Below are 26627 nucleotides of genomic sequence, written 5' to 3'. Positions count from 1 at the left end.
GCAGGACACTGCCCCTTTAGGACCAAGTTTAGACACCCTAATCTAGGATAGAGATGGTTGCAAAGTGTTAAAACAAAACAGCTAATAATTGTGGTGAATTAACTTGATAAAAACATTTGTTCTATAATCATCTTTTCACACGTGCAGTGGTTTTACAAATTTTTTTGTAATTCATATCACAATCTCAGACCTCTATTTACACATTTAAGTTGATCGAACATATAACAATTAAGTTGCCCCGCCCAAAACACAAAAATAATATTGTTTCAGCTCATCTTAAATAGGGAATTTAAACAAACAGCAAACACCATTTTTTAGTGTACTAAAGGGGTTTGATTCTGACATATTTCTTGATTATTTTTATATTAAAAAAAGACTAATTATTTTCCAAAGCATTGTGATAGAAAATTATATTACAAAAACTTTATCATTTAACCTACATATTATCATTAAACATACAATCCTATCCAAAGACACACGCACACAAAATCACGACAAGGGCTGCTTTATTAATAATTTGTATTTGCATATTTTTGGTATTTACTAAAATATTTCAATTTCCACAAATCTGTGCACTGGTGCTGGTTCACCAAGACAGCGGAGTTCAATAAATCAAACTGAAAATGCTTAACTAAATATTCTTTAAAATACAAATAATATGAAGTTTAATAAAGATTTGTTCAAACAATGTTATGTAAAAACATTGTGTAAATTAATTAACTGTAATGGGTTTGATAATTTTAATATTAACTGTTGAGAGGAACTGAAACTGGTGTTCTACTTCCAGTTGATTGTCAAGCCATTGCTTAAGAAATTCTGGCTAAGTTTATAAACATAAGTATATCATTATTTTATCAACATTTTAATAAGAATAAAAATATATATACCCAAAACATTTGCAAAGTAGTCCTAAAAATATACAGATCTGACAATTACAAGCAATTTCAGTGCTAAAACAGCAGTTAAAACAGCAGATTACCCTGACAAACAATCAAAGGCTGCATGTGAAGTCAAACATGAGGAAAAGAAAGAGAAAAACAAGAGTGTTTGTCCACATTAAAAATAGTCTTCATAAATGTGACCTTAAACCTGTATAAACAGAACTAAATACTAGCCACAGTTGGAGAATCATACAGAGGATCTGCAGTCCTTCACTGGGAGTCCATTGATGCTGCCGCAATGCCATGCTGTCTCAACTGGTTTCTGATCATCTGATTCTTCGATTTCCACTCTTCCATCTGTGTGAGTAGACAAGCGATTAGAGAGGATTGCACATTACAAATTAAACAGGCTTTTGTTCACTTCAAAGCCTTCACACAACATATGACACACTATGCTCCTACAGGATTGTTTTTATTTTATTATTTTTAAATTCAGGCAGCAGAAATTCAGAAACATAAAAATCTATTTGCATTCGACGTATGTAATTTTGAAAAACTTAAGTGCCACATTTGAGAATGCGGTTTCATGTGCAAGATGTGAAGGTAACAAAAATCTTACTAGGGCTCATGCACAACAAATGGCTTTGCTTTTAAAAACGTAAAAGTCAGCAGTTCGAAGAAAAAAAAAAAAAAAAAACACCGCTTAAGAAGCACAAGCTGCGCTACTTGTGGAAATTAAAGATCTTGAAAAAGCATCTAAAGGAAGTGGGATCATGTGCATTGTGCTTCTAATAATGCAAGTATAACAGTCACACACATCTGTCAAGCGTGTTTACATAAAAAAAGCAAAAGTAGTACAGTGGTCCCTCGTTAATTGTGGGAGTTACGTTTTAAAAATAGCCTGCAATAGGTGAAATCAGTGAAGTAGTCAGCTTTAATTTTACCGTTATTATAGATGTTTTATGGCTGTAAAACCCCACACCACACGTTTCCACAGACAGGCATTTTCACACTTTTTTGTTTAAACACTTGCGTAATTTCTAAATTCTTTTAGCATATTCAGAAGTCCAACTTATTGTGTGGAGATTAGCATCTTCCTCTGTCTTTTGGGTGCTACTGTGGTTGCCTTTGACGGTGCAAAATGTTTCGTCGATATTATGGAGTATGTTGTGTAGAAAACTTGCACTTACAGTACAGCACTTCAGTCACACTGCTAGTGATCAAAGATTTGTCAATTTGGTCAGCTGACCACATTCTGCACTGTACAGGAGACATGGCACGGAGGATGCAGAACACAATGCGAAAATCAGAACACAACACATTGTAAAAAAAAAATAAATAAATAAAAAAAAAAAGCATGTCAAATTGCACAAAAACAAATGGCTAGACCGGTAAAGGTGAACCATGTCATTGCGAGGGACCACTGCACACTGGGAAACAAGGGAAACCCATTCTATGAGAACAGCCCCTTAAAATGCATGCTTACACAGAAATAAATGAGCAATACAACATTTTGGAATACAAAAGCTTGCAAAAACTACTACTGTATGTTTGAGATTTCATGTATGGTGGATGGTGACAGGAATAATAACCTGCTTTTGCCGTTATACTTTTAAAATGTTTTCATATTTGGCAGTTTTGGTTGGATTTAGACATATAAACTATACATTTGGTGTTGATTGCTCAGGTAGTGTGATTAAAGTGGAAATGCTTTTAGGTCAGCAATTGGGAACACAACATTACACTATATGTTGTGTCTATACAACACTAGATCAGCACAGTAGAAGAGTCAAATCTGATTTATAAAAGGACAGAATGCATTAAACTATAATTTTACTTTGGCTCTCAGACAAAGCTATAAAAAAAGTTCACGCAAAATAAAAATTCTGTCATCATATTCAGTTGTACGAAAAGGATGATATACTGAAAATTGTTGGGGAAAACAAATAAATTTACTTGCTAACAATATTTTTTGTTCCCATTATAGATGTCAATGGCTCCTTTTCCCAACTTTCTTCAGTTTATCTTGTTTTGACATGAACTAAAACTAATTAAAAAAAACTCATAAAAGTTTAGAGCCATTTGAGTGTGAAATTGAAAGTAAATTTCCATTTTGGGCTGAACTGTTCAGTTAAAAGAAAAATAAGGAGAGAAAAAAAATTGTGAATATTTGCATGCATGACCTCTTAAATTCAGCACAAATTCATGCCATATCATACATTTATTTTTTTTAGGCTAGCACTTTATACAAGCGACAAGTATCATAGTTGTTAACTTCTGTATTTGGGAAATGCATTACAAAAGAAATGTCAAAATGGGGCTGATGCAAAGTTCCACTTAAGCAGTGAGCAACTGAGAGGAGGGAATTGAGGAGTTGCATACTGAACTTGTCACACTCTATTTCTCAACCATAAAAAGTTAAGAATTCTCAAGCATACCTAGTTTTTCTAGTTACAGTCACGATGGTGGTATGCAAGTTTGTGTGTGTAATGGAGAATTTCCTGGTGCTGTATTGACTCATTGAAACATTTCACAAGCAAAAATTATCTACATAAAAACAGCATTACTGTTTTTGCTCATTGCTGTCAGCATACATTTGATTTTCTATTCTGTGCCTTTAGATTCGGTCTTAAAAAATTTCATGAGAATGCAAACCCAAACCAGGAGTGAATGCATTACCTTTTGTTTTGGTTAAGACCAAAAAAAATTAAACATTTATTTTTTCAATTTATGTAATTTATGAAACATACATGAAAAGCTTGAGTCAAGTTTGTACAGTTTCTGTTTTTATATTTCACAAAATCAGCTCTAGAGATGCACAATATATTTTCATCAACACCTTGATGGAAAGTGTGAATTTGTAGGCATGAAAGAGTTTAAGCATTCAGGCACAATAAATTCTAACATTACCGTGTTATTTTTTTCTTTGATCATTCACTTTCTGTACATGAACACTTTTAGACTCCTTGGAAAGCTATAAATCACTGTTTATTTCTTTTGTATCTTTGCATGTAATTTGTTCATTCAATTTTATTAATTTATTTTTCTTCTGCTTTGTTCCTTATTTATAAGGGGTCACCACAGCGTAATGAATCGCCAACTATTTCAGATTATGTTTTACACAGTGGATGCCCTGCCAGCTACAACCCAGTACTGGGAAACACCCTTACACAGTCGCATTCATCCACATTCAACCACTATGGCTAATTTAGTTCATCCAATTCACCAATAACTAGGGATGTTACGATTTACCTGACCCACGATTCGATACGATTCACGATACGAAGCTTACATTTCACAAATTTGGTCACGATTTTTTTACAAAATTATTTGAAACAAATTTGAGATGAAGAGATTTAAATTTTTTTTAAATAAATGCTGCACATTTTTGCAAAATACCAAAAAATAAAAAATAATAGAATAATACAAACTATAAACAAACTAAAACGGTGGCTGAGATTTTACATTTTTAAAAAGAAATATCAGCATATGTTTTCTGGCATAAGCAATGAGATGGCTGGCATGAAGAGGTGTGAAGAGGTAAGCCTTTCCTAAACCAGGAAGCAGGGTGTACAGAGGTGGTCAAATAGGACTGGCCACTGGCATAAAAACCCGATTATAAAATGACTAGATATAGTAGGATAGAGACAGGTGTTGAACATGATTATGAGTACACAAGTACCATTGTGATACACTTAGGAAGAGATAATCTTGAAAATTTTAAATATTCAATAATAATTTGAAAAGGAGAGAGTAAAAATAATCTGATATCTGTTTCCTTCTGTAACAGAACAAATTTCTCTTGGAGTCTGAAAAACATCTTCACACTTTTGCTGTGAAAACACTGATGCACAGCGTGATCTTCGTATCACTTGTCAGAGCAAACGAAGCTGCAAATCATCCAGTGTGCATGGTTTGCCTTAGTTTTTTTTTTTTGCATATTGAAATCTGTGACAGTAGTTTTTTTTCACTGTGCTGACAGCTTATGAGCATCATATTTGTTGTTCTGTTCGCGCAAGTAAACAGCGTTCAGGCAGTATTTGCACAGATTTTGTGTCTGGCGCACTTCACTGCTGTCATTTTACTCTGCTGCCCCACCTCTTGCTCACCGCCAATGTGCGGGTAAAGAGTTTGTGCCTGTAAACACAGCGCCCCCATTGTTCAAATAATGTATTGCAATCTTTTTAAACATTTCTATTGATTTGAATCGTCACACATTTGAATTGATTTTAAACCTGCTCACGGTGAATCATTACATCCCTACCTATAGCGCATGTCTTTGATCTGTGGGGGAAACTGGAGCATTCGGAGGAAACCCACGAGAACATGGAGAGAACATGCTAAGTCCACACAAAAACGCCAACCCGCCATGCCAGGACTCAAACCAGCAACCTTCTTGCTGTGAGGCGACAGTGCTAACCACTGAGCCATTTTATGCAGATGCAATTCACTACAATATCTAATAATAAAATATATTTTTCCTTTAAGAGAGCCATTCAAACAATCTGGTAAAATTGTTTCCATATTGCAACATATAGCTGCACAAAAACTAATCGCAACATACATTTTTTTTCCCCAAAAGTTTTAACTAAAACGTTCACTTTAACATTACACTTAATTTTGTAGTGTGAAGTTCTTGTAGTGCAAAGTGAAGTACCTCTTTTCTTAGAAGCTGATTGTCCATCCTCAGTCTATCGGCAGTATTAAGTTCATCCTCCAGTCGTGCATTGCTCTGACGCAGCTCCTGGATATAGTCACATGCCTTTGACAAGATCCCACTTTTACTCTACAGGAAAGAGCAAAAACGTTTCAGAATTCAAAGAGGCAGAAAAGCAATAACAAAAGTAAAATATATCATATTAAAAATTATCTGCATCTCATTGCGTTTTGTTTTTTTACTATAGAAAGTTACTGTATGGAGGACGCATAATTGATAGCTGAAGAATGCATAACACCTTTGAATTAAACATTGAAACTGTATGCTGCTAGTCTATCTGCTAACTAAACCTACTTGATTATTTTTTGCATCATAAGTGCAGTCTGGGATGGTTTTGGAAAGCTGAACAATCCATTGGTTGATCTTGTCCCTCCGTCTGCGTTCCACTGGATAAAAAAAACAAAACAAACAACAATGGATCGCTTTCAGTTTAATGGGAAATAAATCAGCAGGGAAGGAATAATGAGGTGGAGCTGCTGATTTCCAATGAAACAACCTTCATTGTGTTGAGCCCGCCGCTTGTCATCCCTGGAAACACGCTGGGATCCTGGTTTACTGTGAAGGATATAGGATTGGTTGAGAACAAAAAGATTACAGTCATTAAAAATATGTTTTTTATGTGATGTGAGATGACAACCTCGGCTGCGTCGTGGCGAGAACATCCTGCGGTGACATCATTACATAGAGCTGACCTGCGAGAAAAAAGGACGAAAGGCAACAGAGTCTATATGCTGTAACTGTGTAAATGTACATAGTTAACTGAAACTGGATATTCTTCAACTATTAGCTTATATAGTGCCATATTAGATTAACTAACAGTGTATTATAACCATTTTTATGTTTTCTTGTATTTGCCTGTTATGTACATCACAGTTAAAAAAAAAAACTACAGCAATATTGTGAAATATTAGATTTAAATATGTATTCTAATGATTTTTTCTATGGTTTCAAAGCTGGCTTTTTATCAGCCATTACTTTTTTATCTTCAGTGCAACATGATTACTAAAGCAACTGATAAGGTCACAAAACAAGTATATTAATAATGTTGAAAATGTCTGCAGCTAATATTTATGAGGCTAAATTTTTCAAGATTCTTTGATGAACCGAACATTCAAAAGAACAGCATTTAAATTTGAACAGTAAGTTTTTGCTTTTTAAAGGTTCTAGAAACCCTTAAGTACCTAAAAAAAAGATTTTTCCGGTTTAAAATCATTAATGAGACGGGATAAAATTGGTGACGTAGTGCTCAACTGCTAAGAGTGATGACGCATCAGTTTATCATTACTATTCATAGACTAAGTTTTCTTATCCAATGAGTAGACCCTGCTTCTTAGTCATCCATGAGAGCATGTGTTTCTGATGACAGACCTTCCAAGCTGTAAGACCACAGCTGCGCACGTCATGCAGTATTTAGCTGTTCATGAAGGGCTGTATGTGTTAGTTTTCATGATCCACAAAGTTTGTTGCATGGCTTTTCCCGCGATGCTGTCAGGGCCAATACACCAAAACTGTTTGTGTGTAGGAATTATTTTTGTTGAGCAGTACAAGAATTGGAGAATGGTAGACTTTGTGTTTTATCAGTTGAATTCGACAAATCATCAGACAAGTCACCTATCCATGCAGCTGTGTTCGCACATGTAAAATCTTCCAGATTAACAGCAGGGCTAATGGCTAAAATAGGGAAACCTGCTGCACTGCTATCCACTGTGTCTGCATTCAGTCCAGGGGATTGAGGAGAGACGTCCTCCTAATATATAGCGTTTATATAAACATGATTATCTTCATAATTATATAAAAAATTGTGGTGATGCAAATATATTATATGAAATTACGAATAGCCCATTGTTTATGTAACAGGGCATTAAATTACTTAATTTCTTTGCATTTTAAATTTAGTAAACTATAAAATCATGCGTGTCCTCACGATTTGTGTCAGATTTTTTTTTGTCTGATTGAGACCCAATCAGTTGTTCGTCTCCCTCGTTTTCCCTGCACTGCCAGCCATGCCCACTTCTCCCTTCTGCTCACAGCACTCCACGCCCATCTTGTAGCAATTTTTTGAAAAACTCTGAGGTAGACTTGAACAAAAAGAGGGAGGTTTCATGACCCTTTAAAAGTTATGAGTTATTTTAGAATTCTCTGTAAATTCTTGCTAAATCTAACAAAATATACACACTCAAAAACCCTGCAAACCCCCATACTCCAACAACTGTGTCAAATGAGTTGTTTTGAAGTTGGAATGATGGCTGCTTTTGAATCACTGCTTCATGAAGCTATGAAACTTTTTTTTTTTTTTTTACAAACCTTCGGCTTCAAATCAGTGGCGCATGTATTGTATTGTCAAGTTGATGTCAGATTCGGTAGATAACAACAGTTTTGAAAGTTGAATGGTTCTCCACTTGAGGGCGCACTGTGTAACACCAATAAATTCTTCATTCAGATTGCCCCCAGTGGTGAATCATTGAAAAGGTTTCATAGTTTTTACCTGATCTCAGATGAGTTTTATGAGTTTGTAGACGTTTTAATGAGAAATTTGCTGAATTAAAAGGAACAATAGTTAATAATAGTCTCTTGTTGAACAGTTACAATCCCTGAAAATTTCTAAAGAAAACATCTCATGCATACACTTAACATTCAATGCTATAACATACGCTAAGTGCATTTATAGGTTTCTCTTTCAATTTAAAATTTGCAATATGTTTGGAAAGATCAATTCAAACGTGTGTTTTGTGTACATTTTTGTTGTCCCTAGAATGTGCTGTTTCGCAACATGATTCACTGTTTCAAAGCATGCAAAGCAAATGGTTACATTTCTTCCCCATCACTAATGCATTTTACCTGCAGAAGTAGGCTGAGATAGTACCGAATCAGCTGTCTGGAGACCGGTTACCATGGCACCAGCAGTTGTGTCAGAGAGGGTGGCAGGATAGTAGTACTGAGTTTCAGATGTTTCTCCCTCCACACTCTCCGACATTACAGTCTATAAACACATGCACACATTAACCTACTGAAACAACCTTTTTTTCTGTCTATCTATAGGTAGAAAAGACCAGATATATTACTTACAGGAGGTGTGGCTGCCTGTGTTGCTGTGGGAAACCCAGTCACCACACTGACTGCTGCAGCTCCATCTGCATGGCCTTCGACCTGCCCATCAGCCAAGTGGATGACGCGATATGTAACCTGAACCATTGGGATCAGAGATTGAATAATCATATCTCATTATCTATGTGTACAGTGTGTGAATATGCCATTTACCTGTCCCCCTGTTGCTTCCGCTTTTAGAAAATGATACTTAATTTGCTGGTCTGTTGAAAATGCAGCAGCTGATTGGATGGCTGTGACTGCAAGTGAATCATCTGTTGTGTCAGCAACACCTGATAAAGCAATACCTGGAAGTTACTGTAAGGTAACAACAACTCCTTAGAAACTATTAATTAGTATAAGGTTTTTTTTGCAGTTGAGAGGTCATGTCTTAGATCAGTGATAGTTTAACTGACCACTGAATGTGTTTTTTAGTCTCGTTGGAGAGACCATGTTTAATTTGCTTCCAGATCTGTAATCCCACACACATAGATAATCCAAACCCTTATGACCAGTGAGGCAAAAAAACATTCATTATGCCCTAACAAGACCACATAATGAGGTCTGGGTAAATTATATAGTTTTAAAAGAATCAATTCAGAGTTTTGGGCACTCAATAATGCATGGGATAAAAAGAACAAAAACTGACAAAGATTTCATGGTCATGGCCGACAGTTTTGTTGGAATAAATTTTGATTTGGCAAGCTTCAAATCATACATGAAAATGTAGAGGCACCATATAAATCAAAAGTTCAACGTGGTTTATACCAAGGCTCAGTACTTGGACAGTTGAATTTCAATGTGTGGATGTACTTAGTATTAGGATTGCGTGGTTTACCGGTATTATTGTAGTATCATGATACTATGGCTCCAAAATACTGGCGGTGCCACTGTGGTTTGTAAACGATTGCATCATCATTAACGGTCTGTCTACAATACTTAATGTTGCATGTGGAAAACTCACTAAAATGCTCACATTGTTATGCAACAATAGACCATTTTATTTGAATAATCTGTGGAGCACTTTAAGGTTGCAAAACTGTGTAGAATTAATGCCTTTTATGGTAGCCTGTTGCACATTTTCCTAATGCTTCAGTTGGAATTCAGTTGAATTACTTTGGATTCTTACCTGATAAGACTAAAAAAAAATGAATGAAAAACTCAAGAGCAACAGAAAACAATTTTTGTCCACTTCATGAAGCCTAATTTGCTCTTTTTGTAACAAAGTTTGTTCTGTATAATTTGTATCTTTATTTTAATGTATTTTTTGTTGGTCAGTTATCTACAAAATAAACAAAAAGAATAAATGCATTTTAGGTGAAGTGAAAAGCAATATTTTTTCAACAATAAGAGTATTATGAATTCAATTCAAGTAATCCTAATATAACATAATACAGTATTTCTGACAATTTTCTTTAGTTCATAGATTTGAGTTATGAGTTACAGTACTGCAGTACTAAACATGATACTTCAGCTGGTATAGTATCGTAATGTGAATTAATGGTATCGCGACAACCCTACTTAGTAAATATCATTAAGAAACTCAGAGTGAGTTTTCAGTTTGTAGATCTACATTTGTGTCGAGTGGCTGGTCTATTTCTAAACACAGAGAAAACAAAAAAGACCTTGCGGTGGAAACAGGACGTAGTTTTAGATACTATGGTTGATAACCACCAGATTGAATTAGTGGAAAGTTATAGGTACATAGGTACTATTATTGATAATTTAAATTTTAATGAAAACATGGAAAGACTAGTAGGACAGGACAACAAAGACTTTATTGTCTGCGGAAATTAGCGAAGATTTATATTTATAGATATATAGGATCCATTTAAAATTGATTTGTTGGTTTGCTTCTATAAAAGTAAAACAGAAGAACTCAATGTCTAAAGTTTCAAATACCTGCAGCAAAGTATAAGGTGTTAAAGCACCAGGGTTATGCTAGTTGTATGAAAGCCAGGTGTTAAACACAGCCCAGATTACATCTGATATAGTCCATCCTCTTTTTGATTCATTTCAAATACTTCCCTCAGGATCTCGGTAAAGGGTCTCTTTGGCAAGGACCAACAGATTTAAATTTTCATTTGTTCCTTGTGCGATTGATTTGCTGAATTTTAATGGGAAGAGGTAGTAGCTGTTTAGTCATATTAATGCCGTTAAAAGTTTGTCTTAAGTGTGTAGTATGATATACATTTTGTAAATCTAGTGTGCGGCAGAACAAATCACCCCAATTGGCCACAGTAAAGTTTACAGTAACAGTATTTGAGGCTTAATGAAATGTACCAATAAAACTTTACAGATCCTACAGTTGATTTTAATTTGATGACTAGTAATTTTTTTGATTCTAAATTTATAAAAAAAAGGGGATTTTCCGTCAGTAAATTACATATGAATTATGTCTATTGCAAAAAAAAAAAAAAAAAAAGGTAATTTATTATTTTTATGAGCTCACATCTAGAGTATTATAAAGTGTTACAAGTTTGTTCCCTCACAAGAATCTACTGCTGGTTAAACTGCATATAACTTGGAGAACAAGCAGTTGTGTCTCATCTGACAGTTTGTGAAACACTGATTTAGAATTTAACTGATTCAATATTTAACTAAATCAATCTAGAACACGACATAACTTTCATTAGTTTAACCACTTATTGCCAGAATTTACTCGTTTCAAACTAATGAAATTTGACAAATTTTAAATAAGGTGGCAATGAAATAAATGAAAATTTACTTTTTTTGGCAGGCTGTCAAAAGCCATTTGGTTCATGTGTTTACACACACTCGGTTTAGCACTAGATGGTGCTACACAGACTGCAATCGGTCACAGTTAAATCGAAACTAAAGAGCCCTACCCAAACATGTTTGTTAATATTCCTAAACAAAACAAAACAAAACACTAAATGACAAAAATTATTAAATTTCATCTCACCGTCCTGCAGTATAGGAGAATCTTCAGGATCAGAACCCTTCCGTTTTCTTTTTTTTTTTTTTTAAAGAAAGAAGATTATGCATATATTATTATAGTTTCATTAAATTTACATAAGCAAGCTTAAGGTACATGTTTATACAACAATGTAAACATAACTTTAGGAGTGTTAAAAAAATAAACAGTGCCTCAAGTTTGATATTTAGAAACTTACGTCATATTTGTGAGCAAATATTGATCTGTGGTTCAGCTGATGACCTCAAACGTAAAAATCCACTGTAAAAAAAATGGACAATAATATTCAATGTTTGCAACTAACGCATGATACAAACGAATATTAAAAAAAGCAAAGCAGGTGTGGCGTCGACATAAGTTAACGTTAGTATTTTTACGCCGCTGCGTTAAAAGTCCCACCATACTACCAAAACGTTGACAAACCTCATGCAAAGCTATAAAAAGCGCACCATCCTAACTGATAAAGATACAAGTTCTCCATAAGCCACTTTCTGCACATAGATGCGAGGTTAATTATATCAGCAGCACAAGAATTAGTCACGATTAACTACCAACACACCGCCGCATTTAGCATACAAGCTAACGCCAGGTAAACAAAGAGAAATGCAAACAACTCGCAAAAAAAGTTGAGCTAAAACCCATCTACAAGAGTAATTACGGTGTCGTGCCCACCAAAATGAATAAAACAATAACCTGGTTAACATCTAATACGAGTTACCCGTTTGTCTTTGGCAGCAAACATTCAAGAGACAGAGGCACTCTTGCGCATGTGCCGCAACCTTTAAAGCTTAAATGTTAGCACTAGAGGGCGCCATCAGCCTCACTGTTGTGCCAGTGTGTCGAGTAGGGTTTATAAGGGCATGTTTATGACTTGACTCTTCACCACACCAATAGGGAGTACAATAATATTTTATTTCAGAATAATTAAAACAATGCCAAGCATTTGGTTCACATTTACAACAGCACATGTTATTTAAAAAGGACATGCATGATATAACAGTGTTTGACATCAGCACAACCTGAACCAGTGTACACACACAAATTAAAACAGTCAGAAGACTTTGGATTTCAGAATTATATGAAACTTCTGCAAGATAGAGGATTGAGAATAAGTTTTGTGGGAGTAGAGTTATTTCAGGAGATCCAATTCATGCTCACAGAAGCTCTGACAACAGTGGGAAAGTGAGGAAGGCCAACAGGAACGCTACTCCACTGTGTTGCAAAACACTCCACGCTGAACAGGTCTGAAGCTTACCTGGGAGGAAGTAAAAAGAAGAACATCAGCCTGATCACCATCTGCCAGTCACATTCATTTCCATGCAACAGAGGAACTTGCTTGTCAGTTCCAAGTGATTATGATATTTAGCATTTATGGAAGTTACACACTCTACTACTACTACTACTACTACTACTACTACTACTAATAATAATAATAATAATAATAATAAAAGACACCAAGTTAAAGTTTGCTCTTACTCTTGTCCACAGTTTGAATGATTGACACCGGTGAGGCAGTCTGTCTGATAAAGCAAGTGTAGTTTGCAGGTTTGCTATCTGGTAAACCCTTCAAATACAGGTCACACTTGTTATCAGTAATGGTGACATTGGCACGGTTCCTGAACGTGCTGTCTGGTGTGCTGCTGCTGTTGGTACTGCCAATCAATTTATTGTCAGTCATGTAGTAGCATGTTTTTGAGAGCTTGGTGTCTGGAGCTGGAGTGAAGGTGCAGGACATTTGAAGGTTTTGGTCTTTAGTCAAGCAGGATGTAATCCTAAGGGATGTCTGGGCAGTAACAACACCTAAAAAAAAAAAAAAACAATCATAACACAGCTTAGTTTTGAGGTGTAACCTTTTAGGAATACTGGTACAAAACAGACACTCAAATAATAATGCTAATAATAATAATAATGTTCCTTTATTGAAATTTACCAAGTAAAAAGAGAGTGGCAAAGGCAGTGTAGCACAACATCCTGATCACGGTGCACAGCAAAACCTGAAGCCAAAAGATGACATGTTAGGCAATACACAATAATTGAACCGATTACGTCAATACTGCATAATGTACAGAAAGCTTAGGAGATGTGGTTAAAGGGCTTAAAGCAAATTAGATGCATGTGCGAAGTTTAAAAGGGGATAAAAAGTTATTCCTGGCAGGGTCCAGACTGCCATAGTTGTGGCAAATATGGGTGTGGTCATGACAAGCAAACAAACAAAAATCTGTATTTTAACACATTCCATATCCATTTCTACACAAGTAGGCTACTAATACATTTAAATACACAATTAACGCACAATATGCATGGACCCCACCTTAATGACCCCTTGACTTAAGGTCAATGATAACACTGATGCCCGAAGAACTCCCCTACATATGAATCTTTTCTTAAAACTGAACTTGTGATTCTTCTGAAACCTTTGGGGGGAAAAATGCCTCGCGCTTCTGCAGTAATCTAAAAGTAGTTAGGAAGCCCTAGAGACCCATTTAAACACGTCTTTCCTCTTTCATTTAAAGCAATAAAGTGTATCGTTTAAACATAAATGCATTTTCTGGCGTTAGGAACATAAGTCAAGATAGCAAACACATTTATTGTGTTTGATCGCTACACGTACCAGTTTTAGTGGCGTCTTTGAGATTGATGTCAATACACGTTACAAAAGAAAGCTAATTAGACTGATGCAGTTCTTACCTTATCCTTCTTTGCTCAAGAATGCTAGAGATGTTGCGTTATAGACACAATACCCTCAGTAGTGATCCCTTCAGGAAGGCAGAGATTAAGTAAGGGGAGGCTGCACGCCCACTTAAGCTACATCACGCCTTGTCATTAGAAAAAATGACGACGACCTGCCCATTACGACCAGCTGAAACTTGTGTACGAGTTACAATTCAAGAAATCAACAAGATAGCAATTAGAAAATAACCCGGGCTTCTTTGTTGAGCAACTTTGTTTAAAAAAATCGCCACACGCTTTAAATAAGCCTCACTTTTTTACTGTTCACTTGAAAAAAGTATTACAAGGTTGATTTTGGACTGGGTTACAGAAGTAGTTCAAATGAATAAAAATACGTTAAAAGCCATCCGTTTGATTATAATGTTGTCTACATTATTGATGTTGTTTACAAGCATGCATTTAAAGGAATATTTCAACTAAACACCAAGCCAACACAATCTCTCCCAAGTCATGTATGATTTTCTTCTTGGACAAAACAGAATATACATTTTATTAAATAATGTCCTTGGTCTTTCTCCTCGCTACAGGTTAGAAAGTTTTATATGTATTTTTTTTCTGGGAAATCGAATCGCTTTACGAAAGCATTCATTAACACACTTAAGTCAGATTACTTATAGAATGACTGGTTGTGCTTTTAAGAGTTTCAAAATCATTTGTATCATTCACTGTCATTCACAAGTTGGGAAGAGCCAGGATATTATTTAATACAGCCCCAATTGTGAAGGTGTGTACTGTACACATAGCTTGAGGTTAAGGAAATTATGGCTTAATTTTCATTTTGGGATGAAGTTTAACAATTAAAGGACAGTTTGATAAAAATACTCACAATTTACTCCCCGTCCAGTGGTTCCAAACCTTTTCAAGTTTCTTTATTCTGATGAACACAATATGAAGATATTTTGAAGAAACCTGAAAACCTTTAACCATTGACTGCCATAGTAGGAAAAACAAAGAGGAAGTCAGTGGTTACAGGTTTCAAGCTTTGTTTAAAATATCTTCTTTTGTGTTAAACAGAAGAAACTCACACAGGTTTGGAGCAAGTTAAGAGTTGGTAAATAATGGCATAATTTTCAGTTTGGTGATCTGTCCCTTTAATAGGCCTTTGTAATACTTTTTTGTGCAAGTCATCTTTTTAATTATTTATAGAGCTTAAAAGCAAATTATTTGATATACCTTGCACAGATTACAAATAAATGATGATGAACATGCTTTACACTTTATTAATTTTTCATTGTTCGTAACTCTGCAGGTACACAGGCCCTCCAGGACTGAGATTGCTGACCCGTTTAAGAAAGTCATCATATTTGAGGCTCTCAGCATTGAAAACTCCAAGAAGTCCTATAAAGCACACTTGAGACATGCATAATCTCTGTTTTTATCTATTTTATCTATTCAAGAATAACTGTAACTGATTCAAACAAATAATCTCAAATCTATGTTGCTGTAAGTAAAAAGATCTGCACAGGTTACACTCTACATTCCTTTATTGTTTTCTGTGACATTTCTCAGTAGATCCTTTAAATGATAAGACAAAGTGATGGAAAGATACAGTAAAAGAAGAGAGTACAAAGACAATTAGTGTGTGAAATGTGCGTGTTAGTGCTTGAACATATTGCTACGCAGTCTTTGTGAGTCACTATGGTCAAAAATGAAACAAAGCACTACATTGCAAAAGCACAGATTATACCTTAAGTCAACTTAAGGCACTTAAAGTTGGTGCAAAAAAGCATGTGCAAGAGCAGCTAAACAGTACAGTGCAATTAAACGTGTACTTACAGCATCTGCACTGTGCATGCAAGCATAATGGAAGACACATATAAATATATGTAAGTGTTCATCAGAATAGTTATTGAGCTAGACTCATTCTTATGCACTTGTGTACTGTTCTAGGTCTGTGTTGTTCTTCTCCTTGAAACGTTACTGAAAAAAGTCCTTCAGCTGTTGTACAGGATATTCAGTTGCATCATGTGTGAGCGTTGAAATTTAATATGTCATCAGTGGTGATGTCCTTCAAACAGAGTTGTCCTTATAAAGGTGATAAACAGACAATGATCAGGTAGTGCAATGCATTTTGTACTGGACAAATTGCAAGGATCAATAAACCAGCCAACTGACCAATGAGATTACAGATTACGGATTTCACTCAGTTGTTTCTATAAAGATTACAAAAATGTCAGGAATAAAAAGTATAACATCTTTTTGAGCTACTATGACTTGTTTTGAAGGAAGCACACAGTTGAATATAAAGATCCTATGCCATATATTAAAATAATAATGTATATTTCTTATAACAGAGAATACTGTAGGGTAAAGATATGCTGAATGGCTGATCGTCTCAAGCTTCTGCGGATACATTTATGCAAATTTTTCATTAGAATTCAATGCAATTGACAATCATGCTGCATTCATCTGACTATAAATGATCTCTTCATTACACACACACACAAAAAAGAATCATTTTGACTGGAAATGTTTTGATTAAACTATTGTATATTAATACATTACATTTCAAAGGTTTGGGGTCGGTAATATTGGTAAAAGCAAAGAAGATATTATGATAATACTTCAAATGTACTGTGATCCCGGACGAGCCCCCACAAATTTTAAACAAATTTAAGATTTAAGGTATCAACAGCTAAAAGCAAATTTAAAGAACTTTCCAGTACTAGGTTGCAGCTGGAAGGGCATCCACTGGCTAAAACATATGAGAGAATAGTTGGCGGTTCATTCCATTGTGGGAACCCCTGATAAATATGGCAAGCTAAGAGAAAATGAATGAACTTGAAGATCAAGCTGGTGTGATGTTTTTTATACAATATCAGATGGAGTTTGATTCGTTTTAGTTTGCTTCAGCTCCAACATTTCTGAACTACCACTGGTCTGTTGTAATTGCATATCAAATAGGTGTGTTCTAGGGCTTTACCTTCTATAACCAAAAAAATCTTAATTTATTTTAAGATTAATAAAGATCAGACATTCATGAAGAAAAAAGTATGATTTGAAAACTGATTTTTAATAGAAATTATAAATGTAATTTTAACTGAGTTTCAGCTGGAGTGGCATCATTTTCTGTGTGTTTTTATGATGATAGTGCTTATTGTGTTTAATTTGTTGTTTAATTTGTTGTTGCTTTCAGCAGCTCGGCATTAGAACGTTCGCTCTACAACTGCTCAAGTCTTTTTTAACCCTTGAAATAAACCATAAACCTTTAGGGGACAAAAATGTATACAGGACATTTATACAGTACATTATTTTATATTTGAATATGTGCCAGCAAAGCTGAATTTCCCCGTCCTTTAAAACAGAAATTCTTCATAACTTTATACTTTAATATACTTAAGATATTATAAGTTTAATATCTTGTCAGCACCAAAACCTAGTGGTTAAGTGCGCTGATATATAATAACATGCTGTTCACTGCAACTCGAGTTGTATTCACAGCTTGGGAATTGGAAATCGGAATTTCCTGTTTTTAATCTTCACTGTCCTATCCAAAGAAAAGGTATATATATATATATATATATATATATATATATATATATATATATATATATATATATATATATATATATATATATAGATCTTATCTTTAAACATGTCATCCTTGCTGAATTTGCTGAGTAGATTATTAATTTATTTCTGTTAAACAAATAACCATACTGACCCCAAGGTTTTGAATGGCAATGTAAAAAGTTATACAACATCTTAGTTTGTGATCATTGTTTTAAAAGTGTATACTTGCTTGGGCCAGATGCATTCCATTTCACAGTGAATATTGATACAGTAACGATGGCGATCACCATATACATTTTAAGTGGGGTTGTAAAACAAACAAAAAAGTCACGGAAGTTAAAATACCAAAAGTGGTTAAATGTGATAATGACTTTGACTTTTGGCCTGCTTGATGAAGTGAAGTCAAACAGACAGAAGCCCGAGAGAGATGGGAAGTGATATCATAACTGCAAACATCCACGGTCCAGTGTGGAAGAATACGCTCAATGCAGAGCACACCAGAACATTTCCTGTTTGAAACACAGAAGTAACATAATGAGCAACAGAGCACTAGTTGAGAAAGCATATTGTGAAAGCTCACAAATTTGGAAAGAAGAAAATATGACAACACATTTCATCTCAAACTAAACACCCAGGAAATATTTGTTGGCTTCCAGCATATGGTAATAGTCTTGCTGAGACATGTTAGACTCACTTTGGTGGAATGCCATGCTGTTCTCCTTCCAGGTGCTGCCCTGGTACACCCTGCACGTGTAAGTGTACGCGCGGTCATCTGACATTGGCATCCAGGTGAGGCGACAAATGTTCGGCGACACCAGGGAGACATTAGCACGGCGTCTGACCTCAATATGAGGAATCAATTGGACTGGAGTATTTGGGTAGGTGGATCCCATGAGTCGCCCATCCTGTCTGAACTCGCAGAATGGGCCTGGGATCTTGTGGGTCTCAGGGAATTCACAGTCAACCTGGAGGTTTTTCTCAATGTATGTAAGGCAGGAGAACATCTGTGGCCCTCGAGGGGTGTTCCAAAACCAGGAGTTAAAATCCAAAAAGCCAGGTTTTAGGTAAGGGTTTGTTGCGCTGACTACACCCACCATACATGACAGATAAGCTGCTGGGAGACAAACACAAAAATGTGATTTGGGCTTTTGTTAATGTTTAGGGAACAGCTGATATTTGTGAGAATGATATAAACAATTTGTTGTTTTAATAGAAACATTACAGTGCATCTGGAAAATATTCATAGCGCTTCACTTTTTACACATTATTTTTAATGTTACAGCCGTATTCCAAAATGGATTAAATTAATTTATTTCCTTAAAATTCTACACATAATACCCCATAATAACAATGTAAATATATATATTTTTTAATTTTTGCAAATTTAATACCTGAAAAATCACATGTACATCAGTATTCGCAGCCTTCACTCAATACTTTGCTGATGCACTTTTGGCAGCAATTACAGCCTCAAGTCTTTTTGAATATAATGCCACAAGCTTGGCACACCTGTCTTTGAGAATATTTGTTCATTCCTCTTCGCAGTACCTGTCAAGATCAGGTTGGAAGAAAGCGATAGTGTGCAGCCATTTTCAGATCTTTTCAGAGATGTTCATTAGGATTTAGGTCTGGGCTCTGGCTGGGCCACTAAAGGACATTTACAGAGTTTTTGTAAAGCCACTCCTTTGATATTTTAGGGTGTGCTTTGGGTCATTGTCCTGCTGGAAGATGAACCGTCACCCCAGTATGAGGTCAAGAGCACTCTGAAGCAAGTTTTCATTCAGGATGTCTCTGTACATTGCTGCATTCATCTTTCCCTCTATCCTGACTAGTCTTCCAGTTCCTGCTGGTGAAAAACATCCCCACAGCATGATGCTGCCACCACCATGCTTCACTGGAGAGATGGTATTAGCCTGGTGATGAGCGATGCCTGGTTTTCTCCAAACGTAATGCCTGGCATGCACTCCAAAGAGTTTAATTGTAGTCCCATCAGATCAGAGAATTTTGTTTGTTGTCCTTCAGATGCCTTTTGACAAATTCTTGGCTGGGAGTGTCTTCCGTCTGGCCACTCTACCATACAGGCCTGATTGGTGGATTGCTGCACAGGTGGTTGTCCTTCTGTAAGGTTCTCCTCTTTACAGTAGAATGCTGGAGCTCAGACAGAGTGAACATCGGGTTATTGATTACATCCCTGACTAAGGACCTTCTCCCCCGATTCAGCTTAGATGGCCGGCCAGCTCTAGGAAGAGTCCTGGTGGTTCCAAACATCTTCCACTTATGGATGATGGAGGCCATTGTGCTCATTGGAACTTTCAGAGCAGCAGAATTTTTTTGTAACCTTCCTAAGCCTTGTATCTCAAGACAATCCTGTCTCTGAGGTCTACAGACAATTCCTTTGTCTTCATGCTTGGTTTGTGCTTTGACATGCACTGTCAACCATGGGACCTTAGACAGGTGTATGCCTTTTCAAATCATGTCCAATCAGCTGAATTTACCACAGATGAACTCCAATTAAGATGCTGAAACATCTCAAGAATAATAAGTGGAAACATAATGTACTCAATGTAGAGCTTCACGGAAAAGGCTGTGTGATTTTTCAGGTTTTTTATTTTTAATAAATTTGCAACAATTTTAAATAAATTTGTCCAATCCATTTTGCAATAAGGCTGTAACATAAAACAATGTCTATGAATACTTTCTAGATGCACTGTATGTTCCTTTGCATCACCAGGTTTTTTCCCTAAATATAGAGAATTGCAAGGTGGCAAACTCCATCAGATTTTGTACCACCTCCATCTTTTGCCAATAATCAGGCAGGCCGTCATGGTTGCTGATGACCCCAAGTGATTCTCAACCCCTGGTCATGTTTTTATTATATTTAATGTTAGACTTTGTAAATTAGATTATAGTTTTACTTGATAAGGTCACAAGAATACTGCAAAATGAGTTGATTTCAGGTAGCAAAAATACCACCTCCACCTCATTTTGAGCCTGGAAAAACCCTGATACCTAGATATACTATATTTTAGATCAGGAAAAAATGGAAGCCTGTTGTGCAAATGGCATCAAAAATGCTTTAAAAAGTCAATATACGAGTGTAAAAATACAAGTATTTAATGACACCAAAGTGAACAAAACCGCATTCATGCAAACGTAATGTACAAGAGACTGAACGTGATAAAATACCTAGATATACTCATAGAAAGGTTCCAATGAAATACTGATAACAAAAATCCAAAAATAACTTCCATTTAAGGATGAAACTTGCATGCTTTCCTCTTAATACCAAAATAAGCACAACAAAAATGACAGTGGTAAGAAAGCTACATTTAGGAAAGTAACTGATCATGAGATTCTCGGAAGCATAGGTAAATGTCACATCTTTTTGATTTGCCTAGCAAATACATCCTATATGTTTCATATAAAAACAAGTCAACAATATAATACACCTTAAAATGTCTTGTTTATAGGTTACATCTAAAGAAATTCATAAGTTGGCAATGTAAAAGTGATATATACAACACTTTTGTTTTGTTTACAGCATTATAAACACTTTCATTGGTAAAAAAAACAACAACAACAATTGCTCCATAAAGCTTAATTTGTGATTCCATTTTCAGATTTTTATAGTCAAAATTCAGAGAGTCTGACCGAAGTAGATTTTGACATGCTTTAAAACAGCATTCCATGGAAAATATTTTTGCAAGAGCAGATATCAGGAAGCGGAAATGGGCTTGATTTGTTGCCCAGTATTGTGTTACATTTTACTACCTTGGGATGTTTGGATCAGTTATCTTTAATTCCCACTGCAACTTGGCTGTTCTTCGAGTATAAAAACGTCTTATAGATGATGGTGTTAATTGTGTCCATGTTTGATTGAAAAAAATCATGATGCCAATACAGAGTATTTTGACATTTGATTTGAAAGCTTGATTTCCAAAAAAAATTAAGTGGAAACAAATCTTTAGTTCTATATCCACCCAAACATTCAAACTGATTTCTTTTAAATTAAAAAGTCTGAATGTGAGCTTTCTAAAAAAAAAAAAAAAAAAAAACTAAAGGTTTCTAGTTTAGTTTATGTAGCTTATAGCTACAATTACATGTGTCCATTTTACATGTGTACAATAAAAACAATTTTATTTATTCGTTCATTTTCCTTCGACTTAGTCTCTTTATTTATCAGGGCTCGCCCCAGCGGAATAAACTGCCAACTTATCCAGTATATGTTTCACGCAGCAGATGCCCTTCCAGCTGCAACCTAGTACTGGGAAACATCCATACACCCTCATTTACACACATACACTACGGCCAATTTAGTTTATTTAATTCACCTATAGCGCATGTCTTTGGACTGCAAGGGAAACCAGAGCAGCCAAAGGAAAACCACATGAAAACGAGGAGAACATGCAAACTCTACACAGAAATGCCAACTGACCCAGCTGGGACTCAAACCAGTGACCTTCTTGCTGTGAGGTGACAGTGCTAACCACTGAGCCACCGTGTCACCCAAAACACTTTCATTTTCTCATGTTTCTGCACCAACAGAGCCCAAAAAAGCATCAACCATCCTGGCAATTCTCTATTCACCCTCCTGCTATCTGGCATGAGCGTAGTCTGATGGTCAATAGTAATAGACTTTTGTGGAGCTTCTTCCCTCAGGCCATCAAGCTCTTAAACTCAGCCTTTCACCACGCAAAGCACTTTCCCTTTTTTGTTTATTGCTGCTATGTAACAAGCTCCGCAACCTGTTCTATATCTATGCAAAATCATGTGAACATACCTCTGCATAACCCTAACTTGTTCATTCATGTCGAGTTAAATATCAGTGAAGTGGGTACAACAAGGTGTCATTATTCTCCTCACATAGAGTACAAAGAGAAAATAATCAGAAGGAACAAAACACAGACCTGACTTATATTTAAGAGTCAGTTACAAATATAATATATACCAATATAACATTTTCTGTAACAAAAAAATAAATAAATAAAAATAACAACAACAACAGAGTCTCAAACTATTTGTTTGAAAATTTGCTTTTCATAAACCCCTCTTTTCAGAAAGCGCACCATGCACTGACTGGTCAGATGGCCCTTTTTTTTTTCAAAAGTACTGACTTCAGTATTAATTGGTATTGAACATTTAATTATGTCCACATGTTTGTGTGCTCAACAGACATGACAGTGACTGGCTCCAGTGATCATCATTTGAACACTCTTGTGAGATTACACTGATACACAGTCAATGGTTTGTTTGAAAGCTGTTTATATCTGAGGACCCGTCTATGAGCAGATGTATGAGAGATGGGCTGACAGATCAGCTGATAGACACAACTTTCAACCTGCAGTGATTGTAGCGAATCACAGTTATACATGTTAAGTATGTAGACACAATTGCCAGTCAGCTGTGTTTAAGAGTCCACTCAACAGCATTTAAAATGCACGCTTGAAATGCTGGTGTCTTATATATATATATTTACTTTACAGAACTGATTGCTTGTTTTTGGTTTCAATTTTCACAGCTTTAGTGATTATAACAGCCCAATATTGAATTCTGATGTATGGTAATATATGAAAATCTGACACAAGTTCAGTGTTGGATTTCACATACATGTCATATTTGCCATCTACATTTTTTTCATCCAGTGAAATAACAAAATTGTATTGTGCATATTGTATTATACAAAAATATTTATATTACCTAAAATTAAATATGACTGTTCATATTTGACTATAGTTCTTTTTTTTTTTTTTTTTGCTATAAAGCAAATGTCATGCTAGAATTGTTTTGACTCTACAACTAATTCTCTTCATCACATGATGTTGACATCACAAACCAACTGAGTTGAGAATGGGTGGGCAGCCTACACCACAGCTTTAATCAAATATGTTCTGGATCTACAAATATCAGTGACGGAAGTGAAACCAATGGCTTGTTTCACTCTTATGAAAGATTCTTTTATAAAAATATGAAGTCTATTATTTATTTACACTTTAGATATACTGTAAATTGCACTGCAGTATGCTGTGCTTTTTTTAAAAGCTCCAGCAGTTTCAGCTGTTAAATTTAAAATCTAAAACAATAAAATAACTGAATATAAGTAAATAAAATTGATATTTTAAAAGTAATAGCTGTCAATTATTTTACATTTTAAAATAGATTAGAATAGCACCACGATGGCTTAGTGGTTAGGACTGCAGTAAGGTTGCTGGTTCGAGTCACAGCTGGGTCAGTTGATATTTCTTGTGAGGAGTTTGCATGTTCTCCTCCGGGTGCTCTGGTTTCCCCCACTGTCCAAACACACGAGGCATAGGTGAATTGAATAAACTAAATTGTCTGTAGTGTATGTGTGTAAATGGGAGAGTGTATTGTTTTTCCAGTACTGGGTTGTTTCTGGAAGGGCATCTGCTGTGTAAAACATATGCTGGATAAGTTGGTGGTTCATTCCGCTGTGGTGACCCTTGAAGAATAAAGGGCTTTAGCTGAAGGTAAATGAATGAATGAATAGATTAGAGTAGTCTTTCATCATTTACTTACACTTCACTAGTGAAGTGAGTTTTTTTTTAAATAAAATGCATGGTATCTGACACTCACTGACTTAAAATGTTTTTTTTTTTTTGGGTGAACTATTCCTTTAAAAATGGGCCTCATACAATCCAATTTTTAAAAGGGACATTACTTACATAACACAAAACAAGTTGCCAGTGACGGACAAGACTTCATTGCCTCTTCTTAGCAGGGTCGAAATTAAATGTCTGCCTCTGAGCAACTGTAGAGAAAAACAGTAAAGATGTTATACTTAATTTTACAAAAGCATGTGTGAGATCCAAAACATCAAATAACTGTCCTGCTTAAAAACAAAGGTCATTATGTGGCCCACTGTTTTAGGTGACGGTCTTATTGCTCAGTGTCCGAAATCAAACCATTACAATTTACTAAACTAATTATATTCAGCATATGGGTATATACATACCCATACCATACATACCAGACTCGGTTGGGTTAAAACGAAAAGTAGGCAACTAAATTACCGCATACCGCAGACCGACCCATCCCATATCTGTTCAAGGAGACTTTAAGTCATTCAAACAGGAATTTTTCCCTTTACATAAATAATCGCACCTGAGCACATGCAAAACAGGCGGTAATTAAGGCTAGCTAAAAGACGACATTTTCTGTTACCTTTAAGACAAATTCGGGCTGTTTCCTCGTCTGCAAGTAAAGGCACGCTGGTCCTGCTGAAGGACGCGAGTCGATGGAGATGCTGATGCTGATGAAGCCGCAGCTCCACCGCAGTCAAGCGATGAATGCAGCACAAGAAACAGAGCACAAAAACAGCTCCCCTTTTGCTATCCTTGCCAAATTAATCCTAAATGTCTCGTTCAATGATTTTCCCGTTAATAAAATGACTGGGCAACCCTTGCAATTCTTAATAAAAAGCTGTCGTTTGCTTGTACCTATAAAACCAGATGGATTAAATGGAACTAGATGGACAAGATAGAACTTTTAAACAACCCCACAGGACAACATGTAGGCTATATTTGGTCGGCCGTGTGAATTTAGATCGCTCAAATGATGACGCAGCATCTGAGAAGGTGCACGTCAGTTTAAACTGTCCACTAGAGGTCACTATGCATACTACATTTTTACTTGCAGTTTTATGTGCAAAGGAGGTAAACAAGTAGGAAAGTTTATGAGACTCTTGCATAAAAAAGCCCCAAATCTCCCACATTGCTTCCTTTATAAACAGTCAATAAAGAGCTTTTTGTAAAAAATCTGCAAACTAGATGCCTTAAGGATCAATTTCTCCATTTACTCAACCTCAGTGTGGTCTCTATATCACACTAGAATCTACTATTGCAAGGATATAGGCACTATCTTTCATTTAAACCCCATGACCATACTTTCTGGTCGAGAGACATAAATTACAAAACTGATTTGATGATGGAGTATCTACAGCCTTAAAAAAATCTTGTAATCCCTGCAAACCCATCAGTTGACCACAACATTGCATGCTCACCAGTTAGGACAATAAGGAACCTTAGGGTAGAGTCTGATGACCAGCTGAGCTTATCCACTCACATTCTATGGTCTGGTGCCCTGGTCATGTAGCTTTGGCACAATTCGTACCCTTCCAGTTTGAATACACAGTACAGTCATTCATCAAAACACTTGAAATATTAAGACAAGACTACTGCAATGCTTCAATAGTGGGTCCTCCAACAAACACAACCAAGGCTTTGCAGATGATCCAGAACACAGCAGTACATCTTCAATAAGTCAAAACCAACTCACGTCACTCCTCCTGATCTAACTCTAATGACCACATCTGTGGCTTTATTGAATACTGGCTTTCAGAACCACTGCTGGAAGCTCAACTCACTACATGCTGCCAATCCCCAGCTCAAGTCACTAAACAGGAGAGACTTTGTTGTTTTTTTTACAACTGGTCAAACATTCATTTTTCAAAATTCCCCTTTAATGCACCAATCTACCCCCTGGCAAATGAGTCACCTCTGTCAAACAACTATCTTAAAGCACATTATGCACTCTTTTACTGAAACGAAGCATGGTTTGGAAAAATGTTTACTGTAATAATAAATACAAATTCCATTAAAAAAAAAATCTTCTGCTTGTTTTATAATTTAGCCATCTAATAAATCTGCCATAGTTTACTGTCAGTTGTTTAATGTTGGCTCTATATGAACTTAAGTTTGGATGAAAGGGTTTGCTACATACAACACTATAACTGGTGTTATAGGTTGTT

At 35.8% G+C, this 26627-nt stretch overlaps 4 protein-coding genes across 9 annotated transcripts in view; all 4 read right to left on the bottom strand.

Moving 5' to 3' along the window:
- Positions 1-489: 489 nt before the first annotated feature.
- On the bottom strand, positions 490-12392 carry usf1l (upstream transcription factor 1, like). 3 transcript variants are annotated; one of them, NM_213194.1, is given in 11 exon segments: positions 490-1238; positions 5539-5667; positions 5893-5984; positions 6095-6153; positions 6236-6290; positions 8437-8578; positions 8665-8781; positions 8857-8975; positions 11609-11655; positions 11820-11881; positions 12339-12392. In NM_213194.1, coding segments are annotated over 10 exon segments (852 nt in total). In that variant the 5' UTR covers positions 11825-11881; positions 12339-12392; the 3' UTR covers positions 490-1151.
- Positions 12393-12511: 119 nt separating this feature from the next.
- Positions 12512-14412, bottom strand: thy1 (Thy-1 cell surface antigen). Its single transcript, NM_001313770.1, is given in 4 exon segments — positions 12512-12875; positions 13097-13420; positions 13551-13614; positions 14309-14412. Coding segments are annotated over 3 exon segments (465 nt in total). The 5' UTR covers positions 13591-13614; positions 14309-14412; the 3' UTR covers positions 12512-12774.
- Positions 14413-17982: 3570 nt separating this feature from the next.
- si:ch211-215c18.3 overlaps positions 17983-26627 on the bottom strand; it is a 42473-nt gene continuing 33828 nt past the window's right edge. The window contains exons 1-4 of one of the 4 annotated variants that reach the window (XM_005171952.6): positions 25043-25457; positions 24544-24629; positions 18558-18977; positions 17983-18372 (exon numbers count right to left, since the gene is read on the bottom strand). In XM_005171952.6, the coding sequence (XP_005172009.1) occupies positions 18266-18372; positions 18558-18977; positions 24544-24583 (567 nt within the window). In that variant the 5' untranslated portion in view covers positions 24584-24629; positions 25043-25457 and the 3' untranslated portion in view covers positions 17983-18265. Of the gene's footprint in view, positions 18373-18557; positions 18978-24543; positions 24630-25042; positions 25458-26627 lie in introns of those variants that run through there. The other 3 variants (XM_002662013.8, XM_073952217.1, XM_073952218.1) reach the window with 3 other exon arrangements.
- LOC141385703 (uncharacterized) lies at positions 19570-20329 on the bottom strand (the record flags this gene model as incomplete). The annotated part of the gene is given in 3 exon segments (XM_073951746.1): positions 19570-19917; positions 19920-19999; positions 20001-20329. Coding segments are annotated over 3 exon segments (687 nt in total), but the record flags the coding sequence as incomplete, so codon positions are not given.

The sequence above is a fragment of the Danio rerio genome, chromosome 5 (assembly GCF_049306965.1).
Source record: "Danio rerio strain Tuebingen ecotype United States chromosome 5, GRCz12tu, whole genome shotgun sequence".
NCBI lineage: Eukaryota > Metazoa > Chordata > Actinopteri > Cypriniformes > Danionidae > Danio > Danio rerio.
Note: the sequence above shows the minus strand (reverse complement) of the source record. Positions and strands in the feature narration are given on the sequence as shown.